This window comes from Alexandromys fortis, unplaced genomic scaffold (assembly GCF_014885135.2).
Source record: "Alexandromys fortis isolate MF-2015 unplaced genomic scaffold, M_Fortis_MF-2015_v1.1 scaffold_12, whole genome shotgun sequence".
NCBI classification, from domain to species: domain Eukaryota; kingdom Metazoa; phylum Chordata; class Mammalia; order Rodentia; family Cricetidae; genus Alexandromys; species Alexandromys fortis.
The window spans coordinates 17,580,968-17,601,598 of NW_026067937.1; the positions used below are offsets into that span (position 1 = coordinate 17,580,968).

Sequence of the window (20,631 nt, forward strand, 5' to 3'; positions counted from 1 at the left end):
AACCAAAATGACTTTGACTTTAAGGGACATTTTCATCCTTTAAAATGTCATCCCACAGAGACAATTAGTTGTATCTAGACATAGAGGAGGGTACATCAAAGTCATACTTCAAAGGCTTTTCCCCATCACTGGGACTGACTCAATGGCTCTGAGACAGAAGCAACACCTCCAGCTGGCCACAGGAGCCAAACAGGATCAAATAAAACAGGGAATACAAAACTACTGCCGGCAATTAAAAAATTTTTGAGAAAAATAAATAAGTAAACATATTCTCAAGAAACGAGAGAGAGAGAGAGAGAGAGAGAGAGAGAGAGAGAGAGAGAGAGAGAGAGCTATGTCAAGCGCAGCAAAAAAAAAAAAAGGAGATTTTTATCTTCCAGGCTTTCAAATCAACAAAATAATCCACAATGTATATGGGACAGAAACGAAGAGAAAAGAGAACTTAGCACTCAGTGTAATAGAAGGTGAAGCTAAAGAAGATACTTTGTATATTCACTACTGCACAGTGTCTACTGAAACATTTTCATTAGCTATTCCTTTTCTGTGTAACAACAGACTTCTTAACATAGTCATGGCAACACTAACATGGCAAATTTCCATGTAAATACCCATGACCACATTTGAAAGACAGACAATATAGTCAGACATATCAAGTAGAGTCCCATTAAAAAAAAAAAAAAAAAAGGAAGAGATCCAGTCAAGTCCTCGAAGTCAAGAAAAACTTAATCGTTGAAGACAAGAAGTGGCTAGGGAAAGAAAGGGTGGATCTGGGAACACACTCCTGCAGCAATGTGGAATTAGAGAGAACTGTCTGTACAAGGGTCCAGTTCCACATGGCTTGTCTCAAACTTCAAAAGCCGCTTCTGAAGAAACCTATGGTTCATCTCCAGAATACATGCCAAGGGCATGAATCCCACTAGGTCAGTCTGTACTGATGGGGTTCAGGATAGTCTACAGGGCCAAGTTTACCTGTGTTTATATGAAGCACACAAACTTTCAAGAAGACAATATTCCTCAGGCTATTGGATTGCTGATCACACAGAGTGAAATACCATTACATATGTTAAGATGTCGTGTGTGTGTGTGTGTTCTATAACTTAAGTGCTCTGAGACCGGAGTAGTTCCGTGGAAGAGCACATGCTAAGAATGCAGAAGACTGTGGGTTTGAACCCCAGATCTGAAGCAACAAGAAAAGGTGTTTCTCCCAGACATAAATAAAAGCAAGACCCCAAAATTCACTCTACTTTTTAAAAAGCAACTTTAAAAAAACTGATGCTAGCCAGGAAGTGTACGGCACATTTGAATCACATATGTGGAAATGCAGCGATTAACCAATGAAGACGCTTTGGGATGTTAACAATGTGTGTCACCACGCATTTTCAACAATGCTTCTCTTCTTAGATTCAGACCTAAGCTACAGTTGTGACTTAAACACATATATGCTGTTATTTTAACTCACTGAGCCTGCTGCCAAGTGGTACAAAGAGGAAATGTCTTGTGAGAATTTTCCTATGAGCTCCAGTTTGCAAAGCCTGTGATCTTCAAACGTCCTTCAAACAGCACAGCATCTACAGCCTCGGGGGAGAGGAGTTGGCCCGTGTGTACACGTCTAGGTGTTCCTGGATACCAACTGCACAGCACCCAGATAAGTTTGCAGTGTAATTTGGGGGGGGGGCTTCAGTGAGAGAAGCACAGATGAGAAGCTACCACCCGGTGACATAGTAGCCACCTCTGTCTTAACTGTATATGATATGTCTTGAGTTCTGAGGTAGGCTAATGTATTTTATCCATTTGTTATAGACGAAATGGGCAATCAGGCAAATAGAAAAACACTCTACAACCTTAATCATCATCATTTATTGATTGCTGATAGCAGATTTGAAATCTGAAAAATAAAGCACACTTCTTTGTGATACCAAGTATCACTAGGAAAAGATAATTTTTCCTTGTGGTATTTAAACGTCATCCTTTGGAACAAACAATACGGTGCAGGCAGCTAGCTGCCGTCGCCTGACAGCCTGTCTTATCTGCCAAATTGCTCATTAGGTTTGGCAATTTTCACCTGCTCCTCCGGTTTATATTCCAGCAGGGAACAGGCACCATTCCGCTCTCAGCATCTCTTCAGTGAGCTCCTAACAGCCCTTTGTTAACACGGCACCCTCTCCCCTACACCTCAAAAGCCCAATTGCCTTATGTCCATACATTATTTCTAAAATGTCCATTCGGCTTCCACCATGGGAAGCCAGCCTAGCTTCAGTAGAGCATAGAAGCGAGCATGTTGTATAAGCCAATGCTATAGGACCAATGCTAAATGTAATTCTTAATTCAGAAGCAGAACCCATAAACCAAAGGAACTGGCATCTTTAAAATGTTCATGTCAGGGAGTAGCTGAAGTGGGTACAGGTTAAGATAAGAGACACTAGAGTCCTCTTCCCAATGGAACAGATCATCCAACCTTTGCTGTAGGCCTGAAAGGAGAATGCTCTAATTTATAAACAAAGACTGCAGTAGTAAAACCAACAGAGTGGAGAGACTCTCAGAACCCCGAGCCCAGAGCCTGGGAGCATGGTGGCATTTAGGGTGGATTCGTACGTGCAGGGCGAAAATCACCAAAGATAGAAAACAAAATGTCTGATGGCCTATAAAACAAATTCTGGTGGAAGACTGGTTTTCATTATGCAGAAGTAAAATATTCACTACCAACTCTGCAATTAGCTAGAAAATTACAATAATTACAGCAATTTTGTATCCCATCTCCAGTCCAATTAATAGATATATGACCTTGTCAACATGTAATAATCAGATTGCATCCACAACAAAACTGGAAGGGCTCTGAATGTTGAATGGAGCTTACGCGGTGAGGAGGCAATTATGTGAAATTCTGAGAATAGCATTTGTATGCCATGGTCTAAAACCTCAAAAGGAAATACAATAGAATAGTATCTCTAGTTTCAATGTGTATTTAAATCAGATCCAAGAAACAGCATGCTAATATCAGCTAACCGTTAAAGGCTAGGTCTCTAAACCAAAGATTGTCAGTCTTCTCTATCTCTGAACAAATCTTTAAATAGATCTTAATATTCTTAGATAAGGAAAAATCTGAGATCAAAAAGGGAAAAGGCAGACTGGCCAAACAGCTGAGCCCTGACGGCACTTATTGTGTGAGCCTAGTGATATGAGTTCAATTCTAAAACCCACATAAAGGTAAGAGAGAAAACAAACTCCAGGACATGAGAGAACAACTTCCTTTGACTTTGAAGACAGATGTAAGAGCCACTGACCAGAAGGGTGACAGAGTCCAACATGACCAACAATACTCTCAGAGGTCCTGCTTGCATGGCTGCAGGTTCTCTCAACTTTTAGGTAACTGCCATTTGAGTGTAAGACAATGATCCCTTTGGTTCTGGGCTTCCCAGTACTGGCTCTATTGATCTCTGTGCACAAGCGTGTGCAATCTCCTCACTCTATATTACAAATTTATCTGGCAAACTTTGTGGTGATTGATTAGACTCGTTTTTCCATTGAGAAAGTCTTTTCATAAAGTCCTGTCTTCATACTCCAAATGTGTAAATAAGAAAGATTGCTAGAAAGTTCTGTGATGCCACTGTCTCCTTGCCTCCCTCTGGACTCTCAGTTCCTAGCACACCGATTGGCAAGGACAGCCAATCTTGTATAGTGTATTTGGATATCATTGACAAAACAGACAGTGCCATCTTCACAGATGACGGGTGTGACGGCTGACTGTCCTGTGATCAAGAGGACTATCTACATTAGATTCTTAACTCCTTACTTGCTGGGGCTAGTCAAAGCATAACATCTAAATTAATGTCACACATAGTCCCCCACTAATAACACAACACATATACTTGAAATATAAATTCATCTTCTCTAAAATTGTTTAAAGAGACAATTTAAGTTAAAAACTGATTTCAACTTCTAGCCAAGCAGAAGTGGCTATTCCTGAGGAATTCTGCCAGGTCCAAGGAAGGGGGAAATGTAAAAATTAACAGGAGGCATGTTATGAAAATGCTCCTCCACATAAACACAGGAGGTGCTGTTCAGGCAACATTTTACTTATTTTTATTTTTTTTTTAGACAAGACACAAACACAAGCTACACAAACCAGACAACAAAGGCCCTCAATTTAAGCATGTGCATTTAAGATATAATGTCCAAATGTCAGGCACCTAAGTATCTGTGCTATTTTATAGTTTGATTTTCGTTAAGTCAAACTTAGGTAATCTACATTTCATGCACAGGGTCAACCTAAGTAAACCTTCATTTCACTATGTGCTAAAACGAAAGGCAGATAATAAAAAGACAGGGTAACCTGCGGACACCTTCATTGCTTCCTATTTTCAAGAACACTGACTGCCTCAAGTAAATCCAATGATAGTTTTGCTTTGTATTTTCAATACAGGGCCTCAAGTAGCTCCAGAGTGGTCTCAAACTTGTTACATAGGCATGCTTGATCCTGAACTCCTGATCCTCTTGCCTCTACCTCCCAAATGCCCGGGCAACAAGAGCACACCACCACATCTAGCTGAGGACTTTCTTGAAGTGACCAACTGCTGTTTCCAATTATTTAAAATGTTTTAAAATAAATTTGCTTATATATGCACAAAGCCCAGAAAAGCAGCATGCATCTTAAGCTGGCGGGGAGGCTAAGGGAGCAGTCATTTGAGAATATCCAGACGAAAGGGGAGGTGGAAGGGGTTGCTCTTCTCCAACCTTGGAAACATTTTCCATTGGACCTGGGTCTCCTGTGATCCAGAGGATGGAATTAATTGAAGGAACTGGTTAGCATCGTTCTATGTGCAGGTATAATTCTGCATCTGATCACTCTCGGGATACACCCCATGGTGTACCTTCAGGATCTCTATCCCTATGTGTGATATAACTTCATAGCAGCTTCCGGGTGGCCTATCATAATTGTTAAATGTTAACTTAGTGTGCTTTGCTTGCTAGTGTCATGCTGGTGTCAGAATCCAGGGCCTAATGTATGAGAGGCACATGATGTCCTCTGCTCTACAGCTATATGGTAGTGCAGTAAACAGGGAGTAGAGAGGGTGTCAGGGCTGGAGGACGGAGAGGAGTGTTGTGAAGCACCGTCTTCAGGACAGAACATGACCATTGCACTCATAAGCTCCCTGAAGCTGTGGTCATTTACACAAGACCTACAATGCTAGATCATGTCAACAGATTGGGAGACACTCCAGCAGGCTGCATTAACTGGACTCTGTGTTAGAGAGGGAGAGGAAGAAGGAGGGAATAAGAAGGAGGGAAAGGAAGGAAGAGGACAGAGAAAGTGGAACGGAGAGAGAGAAAAGGGAGCGGAAGGAGCAAGAAACAAGACCGTGGGAGGTTTGGGGAGTCAAGGTGTAAGGCGCATTGGAGAATGGAAAGGATCTATGATACTGGCTGCATTGTAAACATGTATCAAAGTGCCAAAGAACAAGTAACAACAGTCTTTACAAATAAATAAAGAAACAAGACTTAGTGGGGAACCAAGGAGGCTAGAGACTGGTAAAGAGTTTGATATTTCTTTTATGTTTTTTTTTCTTTTATGTAGATATTTCCTTTATCTTATGCAGAGTCTCTGAGAGAATTATAAGTGTTTTATCTTTTCTCTCTTTGTATTTTGGATGCTTAGTATTAGACTCAGGTTCAAGTGAGCTGCATATTTCAAATTCCTAGTTGACTAAATAAAACAAAAAAGGAAGGAACAAACAAGAAAAGAAGTAGATGTAGCTTCCAGACATGCAGAAGCAAGTTGCTAAAATGCTATAGATCACCACCAATGAGAAACAAGGGATTAGAACACATTCAAGGAGAATAAAAGACACGTTCAAAATAATTACCTATGCCGTCTTTTAGATATTACATAGTTACATGTTATTAATCAACTACAGGGGGAAAATGAACACCAAAGACTCTCAGTCAGTAAAAGCCACACAAGACCAGGTGTTCACTCTGAGGAAAATCGAAAGGCTCTTAAGCAGAGATGTATAAAGATAAATGAGCTTTAAAAACGTATTCATTTCTTTTGGGAAGGAATGCGGGTGACACAGGGTCCCATTATGGCTCAGCTCATAGTGTCCCCTCCTCAGCCCCAAGAGCAGGATTGCAGGCGTCTGTCAGCATGCTTGACCTACATGATAAATCACCTGAACACCTTCTCACTGCTAACAACGGCTCAGCTCTGAAATTTTACAGACAAGAATTATTTCTAGCAGAAATATTTCACTTTCCAGAGTAAAGTTTCCCAAATTGGTTACGGAACCCATCACACAAATGTCCTGAAACTGGAGTTCCCAGAGGGCACTTTACCCCTCACAGATTCTCTGTCTCCCTAACTTCCCTTGAGGTTCTAGCTGCCTCTCTCCCAAAACCCCACTGATGACGTCAGTGTGGAGGTCATAAAATACATGTTCTGTGGGTCACAGCTACAACTGAGTGGACTATGAGAAGCCTTTGGTTATTTCTGCCCACAAAGGGAGTACAGGGTAGCTTCCCAGCAAAGTATCTTCATTTGCCCTTAGTAAGCAAGCAGAAGTCTCAACGACAGACAAAACTAAGCCCATCTATGAACAGGAACATACTAACTGGCTTCTTGGGTCTATCTTCAAAATGTAACCAATGTCTAATAGACACAAAGAATTCCATTTGTAGAAGCAGAGACGGATAAAGACGTCAGGGTGCCTGGAAATTAAGGGAAAATATGCAGAAAACAGGAAGTGCTCACTTACTTGCCCGAAGGACTGAAGGGGTGACCTCAATTTCACCTGTGGCCTGGTAGGGTTGAAAAGCAGAAGCATTGTTGGTGCCCAGCTCACTGCCGAATATCTCTGGGCTCTGGGTTCCCGTGGAGCTGGCGCTGGTACCATCTCCTCCATGATGGGGATCCTGTTCATCAAACACTGCTACCAGCTGGAAACGACAGACAAGGGGCACTTGTGAATAAAGGAAATAACTCCCCAAAACTCCTCCATACCAGGACAAGCCTAAGGGGAAATAGTGGCAGCAATAAATCCAAGAACACTAGCTTTGTAGAAAGCAGTATCTCAGGGAAACATTGTCTGCCTGGGGCCTGATGCATTCACACGTTTCTACAGAGAGAGTTTCCCATCTATAACTCCATGGGTAAAAACACAGTAAGACACAGCAGCATGGCAGAAAGCTAGGGTGGGAGTGAGTTTAAATCTTCTTTACAAAGGATATGTTGCTAAGTACAGAGACGCACCAAGTTCATGCATATATACATGTATTTCCTCTTTTCCTTCCTTCTTTCTTTCTTTCTTTCTTTCTTTCTTTCTTTCTTTCTTTCTTTCTTTCTTTTTTTCTCCCATTAGACAAGAATCTCAAGTCACCCAGGCTGGTCTATAGCTTGCTATGTCCAGGCATGGTCTTTTAGTTCTGATCATTTTATCTTCACTTCCCATTTTTCAAGTACTGGGATTATAGATCCAAGCCACCACAGCCAGGTTTCTATCATGCTGGAGACTGAACTCAGGCCCTCCTATATGCTAGGCAGATAATCTATCAATAAAGCTATATCCCAAGAATTGTGTGTGTGTCTTTGCATTGTGTACATGTGTGTATCTGTATGTGTACTTGATTCCTCAATATACTGATGTGGAATCCCCCTCTGTATGCTGTGAATACCATTGGTTGATAAAGAAACTGTCTTGGCCTGGATAGGGCAAAAGAATAGAGCTAGGCAGGGAAAACTAAACTGAATGCTGGGAAAGGAGGCGGAGTCAGAGAGAAGCCATGGAGCCATCCCTGGAGACAGCTGCGCCAAAACTTTGCTGGTAGGCCACAACCTCGTGATGATGCACAGATTAATGGAGATGGGTTAATTTAAGATGTAAGAGTTAGCCAATGAGAAGTTAGAGCTAATGGGCTGAGCGGTGATTTAAATAATATGGTTTCTGTGTGAATATTTCAGGTCTGAGCTGCCAAGCTTCCCTACAACACTGTATATCTTATGTTTCACATATGAGGATGAGGATGTTACAAGAAATACCATCTCCTCATTGCTGTGTAGCAGTGAAAGAAAGACCAGGGAAATGAGTCATTTACAGGGAGAGGGGAGGGGACTAGATGATGGCAATGAGAGGAAAGAACACACTTTAGATGATCTCTGCAAGTCAGAGGCATAACTGTGAATCATCACCTACAACACCAATACTAACTGAAATCCAACAGGCAGGCAACATGAGGCAGGGACACTGAGGACTTCACAATGGCGCAGACAATCACGGTCATTCTACAAATACACACCCATGCTCAATGGGATGAAACAGAAACAATTTAGATTCACTGTGAAAGAATGAAACACCATTTCCATTATTTAAAATAAACCATCTAGATGCACTGGGAGGGAAAAACGCTGTCTCCACTATTTAAAATGAAGCTGAGTATAAAAGAACAGCCATGTAAACACTGTATCACAGGGAGTCAGCTTGCTTCGTGCATGCACATAGTTTAGCGACTCCCACTCGGCTACAAGCGCGCATATCAGGAATGAACAAAACAGTGGCAATATTTTGGGTTGTGAAAGCCAATGTTTTCACTGTCAGAAGCAGCAGTTACAGACAAGGAGATGCTGCAATGAGCTCTGGGGTGTGAGACTGGAATTGGGGCTCGGCACAAACTAGCGGCTCGTGGGAGTAAGCCACCCTGAGCAACACTGCTCCATTGCTGGAGTAACCCAATCAATCCCAGGGAATACTGCCGCTGACCTGCATGGGTAGGCCAATCACTAGATGGAGGCCATTAATCAATAACACTGTGAGCACCAGATAGATGAGGCCATCGTTGGCACAGCGAGGCACACTGAACACTAAGCTTTTCTATTAGACATAATATACTATACAATAATGATAGAATGTACTACGTACAATGTATTGCTATAATTTTACATGACTGGCAATATAGTAGGTTCTTTTATACTGACAAATGAGGAAAGCATTGTGCTATGATCTCACCCGAGCCGATGAAAATTCCCAGACCTACTGTAGTCTAATGGGCAGCCTGTTAGGAAGATCACGCTGTGGTACATGGTTACAGGTGTACAGGCATACAACAGGCTGTACAGATGAGTGCCGATGCCATGAGGAGACATGTAAACCTCCTAGCTCTAGTCTGACAGTCCCAGCACTGAGAAGCAATGGCATCCCTGGATCAGGGAGCACACCTCATGCCCAGACCCAGGTTTCTGAGGTCATTCACCGACTAGACAAGGCATCTTGAAAAGATAACTGATTAAACTGAAACAGAGAAAAGACATGTGGAGTGTGAATGCCTAGTAATGCTGAGAGTGAGGTGGTATTCAAAACACAAGGGAGGCAGCAAAGGGAAGCAGATACAACCTCGATGCCCTCTGTCCCCACAACCAAAGCTGGGACACCTCACGGCAGAATGACAACTCCACCAGGGGCTCAGAACTGCAGAATCAACAACACATCTGCACATCTGCGACGGCCAACATAATGGTGAAGCTGATGGCTGTCTTCCACTGTGGCATCCAAATAATGAAGACAGTAGCGGGTGGAGTAGGGCTTACGTGCCTAGAATGTGCAGAGTTCCTAGTTTCATTCCCAGAATTGCATGAACCAGACATTGTGGCTAAAGCCTGTAATCCCAGCCCTTGGGAGGTAGAGGCAGGAGAATCAGAAATTCCGGCTCATCCTTGGCTATCCAACAAGTTGGAGACTGGGCTGGGCTATGTGAGAATCTGCCTCACAAAGAAACAGATGAATGAATGGATGAATAAGTATAAATAAATAAGAAACAACAGAAATAAAAGTTACGAATAGGAACATTCATAGAAACAATTGTCCCAGAAGATCCACCAATAGATGGGAATATCAATAGGCAAGGAGATGAAGGGAAGGGGATAATTGCCTATCGCAAAAGGCCTCTCCAAATGATACATTGCATCCTTGGCTCCAGGTAAGCTAGGGACCAGCCTGGGGTATATAAGACCAGTCTCAAAAATAAATATCTGAATAACAATGGATGAGTCAGGAATACTGGAAATAAAAGCTGTCATTAGGAAATCCACGGAAGTAATTGTTACAGACAAATAGACCAATGGCTGCCAGAGTTAATGGAGGGAATAGAGACAGACACAATCCATCTGCCTGTCTCAATGGTGCCCCATATCATTGCTCCAACCAAAGGAAGCTAACTCTGCAGTGGAGAAAGTCGGCAGGTACAACTCTCCATACATAAGATCAGCAGTGATAGGAGCGCTAGCTCCAAGGACAAAAATACCATTTCTATGGCCGCTATTCCTGCCAAATACGTGCCACATAACATGTCAGATAAACCTAAACTGAAGGACATTCTACAAAACAAACGTTACTCGGATTCAGAGTTCAACGGTCATGAAAATCAAAGACAATGACAAAAAAAAAAATCACCTAACTAGGAAACCACAGACTAACAAGAAATACGCGTGACAGGATCCTCCAGAGGCAGGACACAGGCCAGAAAAGATTCTAACTGAGAGAGGCAAAATCTAAATGAAATTTAGAAATCGGTTGACGTGTGAGCTGCAGACAGTGTTAATAGTGATGACCTCAGATTATAGACAGTACGGAAGTTAAAAAGCTGGTGAGGGACCTGGAAACATTCAGTAGCTGTTTCCTATCTCTTGTGAAATTTAAAATTATTTCAAATTATTTGGAGTTTGTGATGGTTAGGCGCAGTCACTCTGGTTCTCCTCGGAACCAGAACGGTTCTTTGAGCTCCACCAAGGTGTCCTGCAACTCAGTAGCTTTCCAAGGATGGGAGAACCGTGGCTGGGGGTGAAAGGAACCACCTGTCCTACCACCCTGCTGAGGGTCTGCAATGTCCACACTCGGTCATCAAAGGACAGAAAAGACACAGTCACGAAAACAGGAGCAGCATTTCCTCATTCCTTAGCTTGGTCGTCTTGAACAAATACAATTTCTATCCTCACATCACAGAGACACGCAACAGGAAGTGCGAAGCTCGGCTGGGACAAAATATGTAATTAATCCAGGGGAATGTTCCATAGGGAGGACAATACGAGGTGGGATGAAAACTGGGGCTGCTCCATCTTGGAATACGCAATGCGAACCATATCCTTAAAATCAATGAAAGCATTTGTGGGTGTCCTCCCATGTTTTCAGAAAATGTCACTGAGTCCTGTTTGCCTGGCATGACCAGTAGATGCCCCTGCTTCGAAGACACAGAAATCTCGTGCCAACAGAGGTAAAATCTTCTGGAGCTGAGCTCCAGGTGATGTCATCATGACGACTCTGACAACGTGAGAGCAGCATAGAGAAGCCCACGAAGAAAGGGGCGTGGCTCTGTTTAACTCTTTGTTTATAAAAACAGGCAGCGGAGCCAGTTTGGTAGACACTACTGTCTTTACGGCTCTCCAGATGAAAGATGCCACTTTGTGTTATCATTCAACTGGAAAAGCTTCAATTTCCCAAATGAGGACAGGCAAAGGTCCATTTGTAACCCGGATAAACTAACAACACCCATTTTGAGTCACTCATCAAAACACATGATTTCTACATCAATTTAAATACCACATTTTGTGCAAGCTGTTTGGTTTAATATGTATTTTGAAATTATCAGATTTTGACATTTTGGTGTTTAATTGGACATAACTGAAATTCAAGTTTGGTATTAACTATGGAATCTCTTCTCGAGAATCGAATCATTTCTGCAAACTGAAAATGGAGACGGAAAATCACAAAAAAGTCCTTAAACGCCAAGCATGGAAATGCTTATATGTGTCTATTAGTTTTGATAATATCTCCAGCATTTTGGGGAAACACGGATTGAGAAACCTGGACTGTGTCGTGAATGGGTACCATGTGAACTCCTGGGGCAGAATCACAGTTGGTGATCCGCACTGTGCCAAGAACATACAGCTTTCTTCTAAACCAAACTTTAAGTGCCAGGTGCAGACATGAAGTAATTTTGTGTTAAATTGGGAAGAATTTATAATTTTAGAAAAGCTACTCTCCAAGAATACATATAGAAACACAGCAAAAGAAAATGAGACTTCCATAAAAACATCACAGATTCAAATCCCTGCGTGCCCTTCGAAAAGTAAAAGAAATGTAGTTTAAATTTCTAAGACGTGATTCAACTCCATATTTTCATTATCCATGAACTCAATCATTCTTTAAGATTCATTCTGAGATTTTTTTTAATTAGGCATGTCTGGAGTGGGGATGTTTCTGGGAGTTTAGGCAACCTGACCTTCAGAAAATGGGAAATGTGTGGTAGTGTGTAGGGTGTGCTTATGTTTGGCTCATTCCAAAATTACCCTAATTCAGCCTGTCTTTTTGCCTCATCATATATGTCTGATGCAGGGAGCATTTCATCAAAATTTCAACTAGTCAACAAGCTGGGCAACAGGAAGAGAATACATTGGAACCAACACTAGCCTGTGCTGGGGACAATATAGGCTACGCCATTAATCTACCCTAATGCAGGAAAGTCTCAAACACATACAGAAAGAGAGAAAGAGAGAGAGCTTCTCAAGACCCTCTCCTATGAGGCAATTTCAAGACACAGTTCCCACACCTACCGTCCCTTTCATGACATTACTGAACTGTCAAAAGCAAGTGTGGGTGTTTAACAATGCAGACTTCTTCCTTGGCAAAGCCCAGGCCTGTCTGAGCCTCCACTCCCTCAGGCCTTACAAGCCCATGTCACACATAACAGGACGCTGAATTCAGAAAGCCAGCAGTGTGGTGACCCGAGAGATTCTACACCCCCATCTCTTACACCTTACTCCATCCAGAAACCCAGGACCATGATGGCCACAGGCAGAACCACACTCCCATCCCTTACATAGCTGAGACAATCCAGACACATGAAGGAAAGACACCTCTTATTCTGGGGTACAACTAAAGACACTGCTGGCAGAATCAATCCTCCTGTTGCTAAGAGATGCCTCTAATAAGAGTATCAGAAGAGCCAGAGAACCACGCAAAAGGCGAAACATGTGACTTTGACATTTAACCTCTGCAGCATATATATTCCTCTATGAGCAGATCATGGACCGTGTCTCCAGTCAAAACATTTCCTCCCTCTCTGTAACCTAAGTGTAGGAAGAATTCATGCGCCTTTTCTCTCCCTATTTCTTTCATCTGAAGTCTTACACATTTGTAGCATGTATAATGCAATCTGATTGCATTACATATTGCACTGTATAATGTAGACCTCACAATCTGAGTCGCTAAAGGAAAATTCTCTATATTACAGTGTATACCAAAACATTATTATTTAACCTTCCCAAACATTTGAACAATGTAACTTCAAAGGCTGACAAAAATCATATACAAAGCTATTATTAAGGCTCTAAAATACACCTGTCTTAAGAAGGCTGGATGCAGATGTGGTTTACACTGTCCTTTCCGTGAGGAGGCTGTCTCTTGCTACTCACGCTTCAATCAGTACGCAAGCCCTTTCTCAAAGACTTCAAAAACATTAAATCATTTTCTCAGCAAACCCCACCCTGCTCCATGCTCTTATCCTCAGATTCTCTTCTTGACTGAAGCGAAGACGCAGCTTTCCCTCAGCAGTGCTCTCTGGAAAGAATTCCAGGCTGCCTCCTTCTGCCCCTAAGCGCTCTGTCTCTCCTTCAAGAGATGCAACACCCAAGCTGAGAGACTTAGTTAGCACAGCTGCTTTGCTCCTTTTACTTTCCTGACTAGTGGAGACCACGGAGCCAGGGCCTCCCTGTCTTGCTGGCCAGGCGCAACTTCCCTTCCTCACCTGACCACAGAGTTCTCCCTGGAAGCTGCGCTTGGCAGGCTGTAGTGGAGCTTGGACCAGGGCTCTCTGAGGGCATCGGGGACTTCCCTGGAGTCCAGGAACTCAGACAGTCTACAGTCCATCCATGAACATAAATAAAGGAAGAAGGAGATAAGTCGCTAAAATTTCCTGCCAGTCAAGTCTTGTGAACTCTAAAACTTTGTTTCATTGGCAATCAATGCACAGAAACTTCCCACCCCAAATTAGAAACCAGAAGAATCACTTAGTTCCAAGTTTCAGAGGCTGTGTTTAGAAGGAGAAGCGCTAGTCAGTCACAAGGACGAAGCCACAGAAACATCCCGACTCTGTGTCAGGCCTGGGATGAAACAACAGGGGTCAGCAGAGCATCATCCCGCACTTAATACGAGACAGCACTTTCAGTGCAGAAACCAGCCTGTTTCCAAGGCAACCTGCCGTATCTATGGGAAATTCACTTGGGAGTCAGTAAAGCCTGCAAGTGCAGAGTTCACTGTTTGAACAAGACACCCACTGGCAACTTAGCTCCCTCTAAAAGCATGACCAGAAAATAAAGAGAAGTTTAACTGCTTCAAAGGATAAAGGGGATTCACACGACTCTATTAGGATGTGGAGATGGGCAGATAAAAGGAAAACCGATGACCGAAGATAAAAAGGGAATAAATGGTTTATTTTCCAGTTCAAATGCACTAATCAAGGGTGGTGAGTGGCAAGTCTATCCTACTAGTGCTTGGGAGGCTGAAGCAGGAGGATAGCTGGGTATGGATAAGCCAGTACCATACAGATCCAGTCTCAAAGCTCCAGAAGATGCACCAAAAACATACATTTTGTTCAAAGTTCTGAACAAAAGTTGGAGATGACACGGATGTCAGTGTGCATGCTGACAAACAGGAGCCAATATTAGCAAAAGATCAAAATCCAATCAATGTGTTTTCTAAAATCTAAGCCTCACATTACAGTACAAAATGGCCTTCAGTTTAATTTGCATACAAAAGGAAAAAGCAGAGCGTGGACTGGAAATATCCACGGGGGCACAGATGGGGAGCTTCAAACAGTTTCTGAAGTGTTTGTTGCTCTGCTCATTGTTTGAGCGTCTTCCACGGGATAGATGAAGATGTCCTTGACATTAGCTTAAATTATCTCTGGTGTACAGTACCACGCTGATTAAATTAGGCTCGTTTTAATCATCTGGCAGGTGTATTCTAAAAGCAACCAAATAATGAAAAATTTTAATCAACTCTTCATTAGTACAACCCATTTGCAGTACTGTAAGAAGTAAACACGCAGTAAATACTAATTGTGTGCCAATCCGCTCTCCCACACACAAGTGATGGGTGGAAGGATAAAGACAATATCCTGCAAGCATCCCATATATGTGATGAGCGAAAAACAAAACACCAAATAGCTTACACGGATTCCCTCCAGCCTACAAGTCACTTTCAGCGCTTTGGTGCAAGGCAGCTTCCTGGAAAGGTAAATGCCACGGAACCCGGAGAGTTTGCCTAAGAACGAGAACTCAAAAACCCCATTCTAAAGGACGCAGGTTCTGAGGAAAGCATGCCTCTGCCTTTCCTTCTGCCTCCCAGAAGATGACCTGGAATCGGTGAGGCAGAGTAAGTAAGGGACCTCAAGGTCAGTGGCTAGTTGTATGGAACTGGGCATCTTCTTCACCTATCTGGGCTCAGTGTCAGGGCCTGGGACCTGGTGTTAATGATGACAGAAGGCATGGATTGGTTACTGCAAGCAACAAGTGCTAATACGCTTTTCTTACTCTAGAGAAAGTTTCGAGGAGCTAAGACTGTGGTCAGAGCGTGGTGACAGGCACTGGGAATACGGCTGAGCCAAGTGATCCATAGTCTGAAGACTGGAGCTTCCTTAAGGACACACCATCTATTTGGCATTTATTCTATGGATGGTTTCAAGGGGATGCAGAAAAGGGACCAGAGGGTAAACACTCAGAGCCGACTAGTCCAGTAATGAAGAAGTCATGAGAGCCTAGACTAAGAGGAAAGCAGTGGAGGGAAAAGAAATTAAAATGTATAACTATGAAAAGACAGAGCACAGACTTACTTAAGAGGCGTTGGCATAGTGGTGTGGATAGTATCACAGAGGCAGGAGTGACGCATAGAGTTCATGCCCCCAATAGAGTGGATGGGCAGAGGGAAAGTCGAAGGATAAACCCTTGACTATGCAGTTGGCTAAGAGGAAGAATTGTCATAATTCTCATGTGTATGAGAAGGGAAAGGAGCCTCTCAGCTTGAAGTCTCAGTCAGCTAAAATTCAAGGATTACAGCACAATTAATACTAGTTGTGCAAGCTGTTAACAGAGACAATCGGTTTTTATAGAAATATATTTTCAGGGGCTGGAGAAATGGCTCAGAGGTTAAGAGCATTGCCTGCTCTTCCAAAGGTCCTGAGTTCAATTCCCAGCAACCACATGGTGGCTCACAACCATCTGTAATGGAGCATGGTGCCCTCTTCTGGCCTGCAGGCACATACACAGACAGAATATTGTATACATAATAAATAAATATTTTAAAAAAAAGAAATATATTTTCAAAGACATGTTTAAATATCAAACAAAATAAGCTGAGGTCCTAAATATGTAGGACCCTATAGGTAGGGGCTCTATTTGGCCTTAAATACTTTCTAGGTAGCTCCCAAAGCAAAGTGTTAGCTTTGTTTACAGGATGTGAAAGTCCTCTGAGACCCTCTGCACCTACAAGGCTGCAGGGCCGGTGAGAACTTTAGAGAAACTGAAATATTATTACAGGTGCGGAGCTTAATCATCACTTGTCTTGGGGAGCCAGGGAGATGGCTCAGACAACTGTGTGCGGTGTACGCAGGAAGGTATGAGCTCAAGTCCCCCGGAACCATGTAAAAACCCGGGAGCAGTTGCATGTGCTGTAAGCCCAATGCTGCCGGACTGAGACCGACAATAGGCCCCCATCCCATACAGCCAGCCTAACCAAAAACAGCACACTTCTATTCGATGAGAACACCTGTCTGAGGAATAAAGTAGAGAGAGTAACAGGAAATACCTGAAGGCCTCCTACAGCCACCATAAACCCATGCACAGGTTCTGACACACACACGTGAATACATATGCACATAAATACACACACTAAAAATTATCTTAATATTCAAGTGAAATAAGAACATTATCTTGGGCTATCTTTAGTGCCCTACTAACTATGCACTGCCCACCTCTGGGGGTGACCTAACATCCTTGTAGGTAAATCCTTTCACAACGCACAGATTCTCAACCTTCTGCCAGCCTAAAGGAAAGAGAGCATCCGGGGCCATAGCATCCTCACTTGCTGCATCCTGACTGCTTAACCTTCTTACCAACAAACTTGAGAAGCATCCACTCATGTCTTTATCTGTTACTATAAAAACGTCATGAGACAGTCACTACATTGGGTCATGGCGTTTAGAGCAGCCAAGAACTGTGTCCCCAGGCCATGGTCAATGCCTGGTCCCTTAGAGGTGACAAGTGTGCTTCTTCTATGTTGTCACTCGAGACTGCCTAACTTCATGCCTGCAGGTGAATGCTTGCTGTCTGTAACAATCGCACAGAAACGCATACACCTTGGAATGTCAAATCTGGAGCGGGTGGGATTACACCACAATCCCAGCACTGAGGAAGCAGAGGCAGAATAAGAGCTGCATGTTCAAAACCAGCCGGGGATATGGCTAAACTCTTAACAAAACCAACAAAACAGGTGCTGACCTAAAAGGAAAAGAAATAGCAGCTTCTAAAATATTGTAGGTGGTTCACTGAATATCACAACCCTGATTTCAAAAATTAGCATAGAGCTTGCCTAAAAATATGAACAAGCCTCATCTAAACAAACCATTAAGCTGTGAGTTTTCCTTCGGGAAACGAGCACTGTTGGTAAACTGCTGACCCTTCAGAACTGACCCAATTCGAATGTGTCAGACCGTAAAATACATTTAGCAAAGTGTCAGATCACAAGCAGAAAAGTCACAACAGAAATGGACATCCCACCCTGCGTAGAGCAGAGGAACAAACGCACATGCTCAGTAGAGCCATGATCCTCTGCCTGGAGGGTCAGCTACTCAGCAAGCAGGGTCTAAACGAGGCGGGACACATTACACTGTAAGAGTCAGGCTGGTGCCTTGCACATCATGGGCAGGCTGGTCAGTAATTACTAAAGGTTCTTTATATATTTCCTTTCTTAGAGCCAGGGTCTTACTATGTAGCCTCAGCTGGCCTGGAACATACCATAGACCATATAGACTCAGAGATCCACCTGCCTCTGCCTTTCAAGTTCTGGGACAACATTCAATATATCGCAAACCTCACAAGGCAAGAAAACCACCAAACAGACCATCTGCTCGTCTGCCCCGTGTAGCATGAGAACCCATGGGGGAAACTAACCCAAGACAGCCACAAAGACTGACTCTATAGTATCTCCATGACACTCATCTCCATGGCCTTAAAAAGTCTTTATTGTTTCAAAAATCAAAAACCTGTGATATTCATTCATAGGAAAATAACAAATCCTAAATAACTGAGCTAGCACACCAGTTTGTTACTCAAAGACAAATGTGAGCTTCATGCAATCAAAACAACCATTTTCAAGTTCTCGGGGGTTTAAGAGTTCAGTAAACTTTACAGCAGAATAATAACAATCTATTAAAAATTAACATCCAATGCCGGGCGATGGTGGCGCATACCTTTAATCCCAGCACTCGGGAGGCAGAGGCAGGCGGATCTCTGTGAGTTCGAGACCAGCCTGGTCTACAGAGCTAGTTCCAGGACAGGCTCCAAAGCCACAGAGAAACCCTGTCTCAAAAAAACAAAAACAAACAAACAAAAAATTAACATCCATTAAAGATTCCGCTAAAGGTCACAAAAATAGTGCCATAGAAAACGGAGGTGGCTTCTAGAAAGTAAAGTTATTAATAAGCCTTTACCCCTTTGATGAAAATAGATTTTCCTTCTGACATAATATATCACGGTTATGGCTTCCCCTCCCTCTGCTTCCCTTGCTGCTCTGACACCATCTTAGGAGATGAGAAACCTCCAGAGGAGAGACTGAGCTCATTTTCTGGTGGCCATCTACTGCTAGCAAGCGGCTGCCCTGAAGAGTCCTTTGTTTCTCCAGTGGGACCCCCTGGAGGAAATTAAATTGTCATTTTCAAGAGGTTATCAGCTGGAGGCGATTCACATTTTTTTCTTCTTTCTTTATTTCTTTGGTTTTTGAGACGGGGTTTACCTGTGTAGCCCTGGCTGTCCTGGAACTCACTCTGTAGACCAGGCTGGCCTGACACTCAGAGATCCCCCTGCCTCTGCCTCCCAGAGGGCTGTGATGGAGAGTGTGCAGCACCACCCAATCATAAGCTTCTCTTTCAACCAGTTATCTAGTACGATGCTTAGAGGATTTCTTCTTAACTGGCAAAGGAAAGAAGTGTTACCCTTCACTCGATTCCAGGATAATTTTTATTTTATCCATGGGAAAATGTAAGAAATACCAATGCAAAAAGAAGGCAAGAATTCCCAGAGCTTGAGCAACTGACAACAAGAGTCTCTTATTGTTTAGAGAAATGGCAGCCTTAACTTTCTAACCCACGGTTCCGGTTTCTAAAGCCAGCTGCGTTCCTGACGGGCTTCCTTCTAGAACTCATCCCAACTCACAGAAAGCCCCAATCTGACCTCTGAGGCCCACAGAGCAGCCTCTTCCTGCAGAGACTGCACCTAAGCCGCACTGCAGGCAGTCTGCCTCCCAGACTACAGGTCAGGCGGCATGGAGCAAGGCTGCCAGGCCATTCTTCCACTGCAGCATCACAGACATGTAGGAAGGGTCATCCTCTGCAGCCTCTGCTGTAAGGAGACCCAGACAGGCTCGAGAACACCTGCATCTCACAACTCTTTTTAAAACGAACAGAAAAGAGACACTGCCAAGAACTTCACATTTGGGGAAAAGAAAATATTTATAACATCTTTTTGAAATAAAATGGTACAGAAAGAATGAAATTATTAGTAAAATAGACAACGTGGCAGGCAGTAATGCTGCTTGAGGTGTGTGCATTGTGTGTGCGTGCACACATACGTGTGTGCTTACTTTCCATGCGCTATAACGTGAATTGCGTCTCTAACTTGAGGGCTGTGGGTTTTGTTTTGTTTTGTTTTGTTTTTTTTAATGAAGGGCTAATTTGTTCACAGAGGACATGAACCAAGTCTGGGCACACATCTGGGCGTCGCAACTAGGACGGTGTGCCGAGGCAGAAAACCTTTCTGCAGTGACCAGAGCAATGCCAGACGACAGCAGGTGGGTCCACACAAGCTCAGAGGCTGAGAACCTGTCACAGAAGAATCACTCAGACTCTGTGATGTATCCACCGCAAGAGCATACGCGAACTCAGATGTGGACCACCTTATATGGCTTTGCTGATATTTAATAGTAACTAACATCAGGCTTGCAGTAGGCCAAACATTTTTAAAATATTTTCCCTAGCTATAAAAATTATTTATGATTACTACAAAGAACTGTGGAGCCATAAAGAATGAAGCGGGGTAGTTGGATGGCTCAGCAGGTTAAGGCACCTGCTGCCAAGAATGACAACCTGACATGCCTTGGACCCACATAGTACCAGGAGAGGAGAAAGAGGGGGGGAAGAAGAGAAGGAGAGAGAGAAAAAAAAGGGAGAGAGGGGGGAGAGGAGAAGGAGAGAGAGGGAGGGAGGGAGGGAGGGAGGGAGGGAGGGAGGGAGACCCAGACAGAGAGAAATGCTAAAACTGAAGCATGCTTTCTTACAGTTTTAAGAAGGGAAACCGCACCTATCATCTCTAGATCTCCTGCCAGG

General features: G+C 43.2%; 1 protein-coding gene across 17 annotated transcripts in view; it reads right to left on the reverse strand.

The window, feature by feature from the left end:
• Positions 1–20,631, reverse strand: part of Pard3 (par-3 family cell polarity regulator) — a 482,565-nt gene that overhangs the window by 293,680 nt on the left and 168,254 nt on the right. For all 17 annotated transcript variants that reach the window (XM_050147184.1, XM_050147175.1, XM_050147180.1 and 14 more), the window contains exon 3: positions 6,750–6,930. In XM_050147184.1, the coding sequence (XP_050003141.1) occupies positions 6,750–6,930 (181 nt within the window). The remainder of the gene's footprint in view (positions 1–6,749; positions 6,931–20,631) is intronic.